The 6,903-nt window shown below is 35.8% G+C and overlaps 2 protein-coding genes across 3 annotated transcripts in view; one reads left to right on the top strand and one right to left on the bottom strand.

Annotated features, from left to right (window-relative positions):
* The first annotated feature begins 1,712 nt into the window (after positions 1-1,712).
* Positions 1,713-5,670, top strand: nhp2 (NHP2 ribonucleoprotein homolog (yeast)). Its single transcript, XM_028466706.1, has 4 exons — positions 1,713-1,996; positions 3,140-3,209; positions 3,369-3,474; positions 5,399-5,670. Exons 1-4 carry the CDS (start codon positions 1,843-1,845, stop codon positions 5,522-5,524), a joined length of 456 nt encoding a protein of 151 aa, XP_028322507.1. The 5' UTR covers positions 1,713-1,842; the 3' UTR covers positions 5,525-5,670.
* LOC114475682 (hepatitis A virus cellular receptor 1 homolog) overlaps positions 5,528-6,903 on the bottom strand; it is a 7,022-nt gene continuing 5,646 nt past the window's right edge. Inside the window, exons 5-7 of one of the 2 annotated variants that reach the window (XM_028466703.1) lie at positions 6,325-6,397; positions 6,223-6,250; positions 5,528-6,126 (exon numbers count right to left, since the gene is read on the bottom strand). In XM_028466703.1, the coding sequence (XP_028322504.1) occupies positions 5,985-6,126; positions 6,223-6,250; positions 6,325-6,397 (243 nt within the window). In that variant the 3' untranslated portion in view covers positions 5,528-5,984. The remainder of the gene's footprint in view (positions 6,127-6,222; positions 6,251-6,324; positions 6,398-6,903) is intronic. The other variant, XM_028466704.1, reaches the window with a different exon arrangement.

The raw sequence follows: 6,903 nt of genomic DNA, 5'->3' as shown, positions 1-6,903 counted from the left end.
CTAATATTAATTATTAAGTGGTGCATTGTGATGATATTAACCCTTTAGCTCAGAGGTGTCAAACTCATTTTAGTTCAGGGGCCAAATATGGACCAGTTTGATCTCAAGTGGGCCACAGATTTTATGTTGAAAAACCAGTAGTTTCAACATTATTGTGTCCTAGTTTACACTTCTACATAAACATAAAAAACTAAATATGTAAGAAACTGACAACATCCAAGCAATAACTGACATATATCAGTCTTCACTTTAAATTTACTAGATTTTGTGACCAATTTAAGTTTAAGAGAATTAAGTCTTAATTTGAGGAAAAATCAAGAATTTTTTAATGTTAAACTGGTTTAACATTAAAAAATGACTTAAATCATGTGATATAAGTGTGTAATTACAACTCACACACTTTTATACATAATTCCCATTAAGACTAACCATTGCATCCATGACGTCATTCAGTTTGTGCAGGTAAAGCTCCTCCTTCTAATGATTGGCGCTCTGCTGCCCCCGTGTGGTCACAAATACAAACACACTGCGTTACACCAAATAAATGACTTTAAAATGACTTTGAGACTCTGTTTTTTGTTTTTTAGATTTGTTTTAATAAAGGATGTTCAATGAGAAACCATTAACTATGAAACAGGTAGTGACGTCAGATAGACCGGAACTGTGGAAACTATTCAGTGTTATATCGTAAACTCACAACAAAATAAATGCAAATAGATTTTTATGAAGTGAAATGCATTTAAAACATTAATGCTCTGATTTTTCTCCCGAAAAAAATCGACAGTTTATATTTGCTTCAAAAAAAGAAACTAAAAACACAGAAAAATAACAACTACCCTCGAGTGTTACAGTATGATAGGAAGGTATTTCTTTATAAAATATAATCATATTTTTCTTTATTCTCTCCTCCATCTCCCACAAACAAACATAATGTTATGGCCTGGTGTCTAATTTCAAAATAAGAGACCGTGCACTTTGTTTGACGCCACCTGGTGTTAAAAAAAATAAACTGCAGCCTCTTTCATTTCTGCCTTTCATTTAACAATCTAATGATAAATGGACTTGATTTGTAGAGAATAAATATTGTTTTTCTTTATTTTATTACACGTAAATACAAGTAATGAATAGTAAAGTTTTTTGGGTTTTTTTTCATACCAAATTAATCCTATTTTTGACTCCTAGTGGTTATTCTCTTTCTTCAGACTTTACGTTTGAATGTTAAATTCTAATGTTTCAGATGTTAATTTCTTTAAATTTAGTTTTGACCCGTTTTGGACAAAATAAATAAATAGCTTTATACTTTTAGACATTTAAAAGTTAGAGGAGAGGATCAATTTTTATGGAGACAATATTTTTAATAAAGTTGAAATTTCAAGATCAATGTCCAAATTTGGACTTTAGTCTCGAAATTTAGATTTTTTTTCTTGATCTACCCAAAATTATTTTCTCCATCCTAAAACGATCAAAAATAAATTATTTTTAAATGATTATTATTATCATTATATTTTCTACATTTTTAATATTTACTATAGGTTCATTAAGATTATTTTCTCCATCAAATTTGAACCTAATCCTCTATCCTACGTTTTTAATGTTTAATGTAAAAAACAAACAAACTGTTTTTCACTGTATTTGATTTATTCTGGTAAATCATTATCTTCGGTTTTCATGACTAAAAACGCCTCATGTAATAGTCTCCCGGGCCGCTGGGGGCGCTGTGGTTCTACGTGTAAACACTGTAAACACACGTGGTGAACACCGGGCGGAGGCTTTGCTGCAGGACTTTCTCTACAAACACAGGATTTGGTTGATTTTGGTGAAGTTTCACCTCGTGTGTGAGAAATGACGAAGGTTAAGAAGGAGAAAGTGGACGCGGAGGAAGTTCCAGCGGTTCCTGAGAAGTCCTACCAGGATCTGATCTGTAACCTGAACACCATCGCTCAGCCACTGGCCTCCAGAAAACTCAGCAAGAAGCTCTACAAGTGTGTGAAGAAAGGTGAGTGTGAGCCTGGAAAACACGGAGTAAATCAGTGTTAGAGAGAAAAGTCCATTTAAAAATATTAATTAGGCAATTTAATGATACAGTTGACCCAGAAATACTCTTTAAAAAGATTGTGAAGGCAGTTAAAGGATGTAAACGAAGTTCGTTAAAAACGGACATTTTTAACACGCACCGAAGTCCGTTTAAAAAAACATCTGTTTTTAGCGACTCGCTGCGTTTCCGCTGCGTGTTTGCTCCGTCACAGCTGCGGTAGTCCGGTGCCCTCCAGCAGATAAACACAGGAGCACGACACATCAATCAGTACAGAGCAAATGAAGCTAAACAGGAAGTTAAGCACGTATTTCACAATAAAATATCGGGTTGCTTTTCAAAATAAAACCAATAAAAAAAGTAACTACATCACCTAAACGTCATAATGTGTAAAAACAGAATCACATTCACTATATTGTTTCCTCTCATACTGTAACTGCATTGATATATTTATATATATATCATGTTTTACAGTTTTATCTCTTCTCTGTTGGTTGTTGATAAAAATGTGTTTATAACAAATCCAGAGTCCAACCTTCTTGTTCTCCTTCGTGAGGAACACTGACCTGTTTATTGTGTTTATAACACATTTAACTGTGTTCTCACGTGATTATATAAATATCGTGAGAACTCCTCTGTCTTGTGACGTCACAGTCGTCCAACCACAGAGCACCGTGACGCACTCAAAACGCAACCGGTGGGGATTACCGGACGGTGGACAGCGGGAAAAAACCAGATCGGTGCCGCGGCGAAGACGTATCCAGTGGAAACCACCAGTTAGTCTCTGTTTATAGAAACAGTGTAAGAGAGAAAAGCAACGTCCATTTAAATAAACTAAACATGTAACGACACGCTGGACCCAGAAATAAAAACTAAATTGTGAATAAAGTTACGAGACGTGAACGTCGTCTGTTAAAAATAAAGTAAACGAATTCCTGCTTCAAAAGCACAGATTTAATGTATACAGTTTTATATCTTCTGACAATGGAATGATTTAAATCTGATGAAAATGTAACTATTTAGTTGAGATTCTAAAGCTTATTTTACTCCCTGATGTATAATAGAAAGACTTCACTCACCCTGGAACTTCTTCTTCTATGGTTTCAGCTGCTAAAGTGAAAAACATCCGACGAGGAGTCAAAGAGGTTCAGAAGTTCATCAACAAAGGAGAGAAAGGGTTCGTCTGCACTAATATTCACACACTATGGGTTTGTGTTCGATGCAGAGAAAAGTAAAGGCAGTTAAATATCAACTTAAAGTTTTTTAGAGGGTTTCAAACGCTTTTGTTCGTCTGGTTGTGGTTTTTAAAGACGAGACTTTGTGTGATTTTGTTTAGGATTGTGGTGATGGCTGGTGACACGCTGCCCATCGACGTCTACTGTCACCTGCCCGTCATGTGTGAGGACAGAAACCTGCCGTACGCCTACATCCCCTCCAAAGTGGTGAGTATGCTCTTATTTTGAAGGGGGACTTGTTTTTCCACTACAGAACAGGAAGTGGTTAAGTCACTCTGACTCACTGTAGATAAGTGTGTTTGATAAGAGCTGATACTACTTTTGTTCTTTCAATTTACGTCATAAAATTACACAATGATGATAACAAATGGTACACGTCTCAATTTAAAAAAAGGAACATTTATTGAAATGAACAAAGGTGAAGTGGAACGACAAGTAAAAAATATATAACAAATAATAAAAACAGCTGATGTAGAACAAGTAAAAAAAATAGTGAAACATCTCATGAAATATTATAAAAGAACTGTTTGAAAATAACTTTGACAAAAGTTGGTCTGACTGAAGATATATTTTATTAACATGATTATTGAGTATAAATAATATAATTATAGTATTAAACACAAAAAGAAACCATGAACAACCTCTGAACATAAATTAACAGAGGAAAATAACGTGATGTCAGATGTGCATTAAGCAGCAAACTGTTCTAGTTTCTCTTCTAAATTACATTAACAAGATTAAATATTCAAACAAATAATAAACTGATTCTAAAAGTTAAAAACTTCTCAGCGCTGAGTGAGAAACACATCAAACCTGTGACGACAACAACACGTTAAACAGTTAAAAGATGCTTTGAAAGTGTAAAACGTGCAGTTGGGATTGAAGGGCTTCTTTCATGCTCTGCTAACGGGGGGAGGGGCTCTGCTGGGGGGAGGGGGCTCTGCTAACGGGGGGAGGGGCTCTGCTAATGGGGGGGGGGGGGCTCTGCAGCCCATTACAACGCATTACAACAATAAAGCAATAAACAATAAAGCAAACAAATGTGTGTTTTTACCTCTTCACCAGTAGGGATGGGTACTGTATACTACTACTATTATTGATCTGGTACTTTATCAATACCTTCCTTTTTTTTTAATCAATGGAAAAACACAAAATAACCAAAAAAAATAATAATGAACATCAATCTGTTTATTTTTGAACATTTTTAACAATATGGCAGACAATAAATAAATAAATAGTTCTAAATAAAACACTATAAAAATACAGTATAATTAACTTTTATTAACAAAACACTAAACCAATTATCTAAAAAATACAAATATTCAAATCAAGCATATCAAACATAACTTAATAAAAATTTGTGCTAAAGTAGAATTATTGAGCTGTTCCTCTGATGCTGCACTGACTCGTGACAACAAGGCTAAATATTGATTTATCCCTGTTTTAACATATGAACTCATAACGTTTTAGCTGTAAGATAATATATGATCATAAGTCACTATTCCAAATAAACGTTGCCGGCAGCTGAGACACAGTAGTAGTCGATGTGAGAGGAAACCTACGCTACGCTGAGACGCCCCAGCGTCCCATGAGGCAGCAGGGTTTCCTCCCAGCACCACTAGAGCAGACGGAGGGGGCGTGACAGACTCAAACTGAGCTAAACTCAAACAACGATGAATACAAAACATGCAACTAAACACTTAAAATATTTGAAACTAAATGACTGAAATAAAAACACACAAACGACGCTGCAGGGGGTCACAAGGTGTTTGTCTGCAAAAAATCTGGTGAGAAACTGGTGCTTTTATTTTGAAAAGGATGTGATTTTTCTAGCAGAACGCTGTCCTTTTAAACCTGTGACACTAGGGGGCAGTAATGAGTTAATTTTCATCAAATCTTTAGATGAGAGTAGAATAAAATGTGATTTAGTAACATTTTCATTTTAGTTTTAAATAAATGAGAAAAAAATTGGTTATTGATTAGTTTCTGTAAAATATTAGATTGTATTATTTGTATTTTCTGTGTTTTTTTCTGTAGGATTATAAAGTTTAAATACATATTTAATTATTAATTACACACGTGGGGGTTTTTCTTGTTCTTGGTTACACGTTAACCTTCTTCTGTTCTTCAGGATCTGGGTTCGTCGGCCGGTTCGAAGCGTCCGACGTGTGTCATTCTGATCAAACCTCACGACGATTACCAGGACACGTACCAGGAGCTCCTGGAGGAGGTCACCAACCTGCCCAAACCACTCTGAGGACCACAACGTCTGATGGACTTTTATTTTGTACAAACCCAGACTTTTAAAGAAAACCTGAGATTTATTACTTTTTTTAAAAATAAAAACAAACTCAACGAGTGTAAAACCTTGTTTTCACATTAAAGCGACAGTAAAACACTTCATTCAGGTTATGGTTTGTTGTTAACAGAAGGTCTTTGGTTTAAATCCCAGTGTAGTCGTTGTTCATTTGTTTTATTGTTTAGTATTTAGTCTGTAAGTTCTCCTCCTGTTTCCACTCAGGTGTTCCTCCTACCCTGAATAAAATATAAACACAATTTCTAATTTCACTTTATTCACATTTTTTTGTTCCAGTAAACAAAAGCAAAATCAGTTTTTTAATCAGTTAGTTTTCTGATTGTGTAAATACAGTAGTTATATGTCGTCCTTATGTTTATATTACAGTTTTGTACAGGCTCAGTGGGCGGGGCCTGTGGGCTCAGTGGGCTTGGTCATAGGGACAGTAAAGATCAAACTCGTCACATTCCATCTGATAAATATTGTCCACAGCTGATCCTCTGAGCTGCTGCGACGACAACGACAAACTGAAGCGGGTGGAACTCGCGTTGTTCTGCTGTGGACTGACACACACACACACACACACACACTCGACGTTAACATTTGTTTATCGATGGTGCATCGATCAAAGGTTAAGGGGCGGGGCTCCATTAACTCACAGTTTTTTGTGTCTCCATCTCCTCACTGCTGAAAACACACACAGCACAATATGAACCAAGGTTCTCAGATTAACACTGTTGGAGGGAGAACCTGCAACTCACCCATGATGACGATTCCCACGGCAGTGAGCACAGATATAACAGAGATCAGGATCACCGTTAGCCATTCACCGCCCTGGTACACACACACACACACACACACACACAAGCATTAAATAACCTTAAGATTAAACTCATTCCTTGAAATTAGAGCAACTAACGATGATTTACATCATAAATTAATCGAGTCAGATTTTTTTTAAAACAGTTATAAAGTACATTTAAACCCTGCTTAAGCTGATTAAACTAAATTAAAAGTCACACGTGCCCGCACACACACACACACACACATTGGATGCTGTAAAGGACCATCAGTTTGACACACGTGTGTCATTTTGCTGAATATTGTTATGCAACAAATCCTTAAACATAAAACATTTAGTGTACACCGTGGGGCTCAAACACAGAGGTTTATGTTGAGCATTAAATCACATCCACGTCTACTACCAACAATCTACACAACTTTCCCACCACGTGGCCAATCAGACGAAAAACATGGTATATTTCAGTGACAAATTGCTTTATTTCTTGATAGATTATAGCTTTAACTTATGCTATGTTATCACTTTATGGAAACGATCT

Source organism: Gouania willdenowi, chromosome 14 (genome assembly GCF_900634775.1).
Source record: "Gouania willdenowi chromosome 14, fGouWil2.1, whole genome shotgun sequence".
Classification (NCBI taxonomy): Eukaryota; Metazoa; Chordata; class Actinopteri; order Blenniiformes; family Gobiesocidae; genus Gouania; species Gouania willdenowi.
Note: the sequence above shows the minus strand (reverse complement) of the source record. Positions and strands in the feature narration are given on the sequence as shown.

What these genes read in the sequence shown, in the direction of transcription:
- nhp2 (XM_028466706.1), top strand. Translation starts at nt 1,843, where the DNA reads ATGACGAAGGTTAAGAAGGAGAAAGTGGACGCGGAGGAAGTTCCAGCG. An exon ending in CTACAAGTGTGTGAAGAAAG is followed by an intron (nt 1,997 to 3,139) that starts GTGAGTGTGAGC and finishes CTATGGTTTCAG; the next exon opens with CTGCTAAAGTGAAAAACATC. An exon ending in CCTACATCCCCTCCAAAGTG is followed by an intron (nt 3,475 to 5,398) that starts GTGAGTATGCTC and finishes TCTGTTCTTCAG; the next exon opens with GATCTGGGTTCGTCGGCCGG.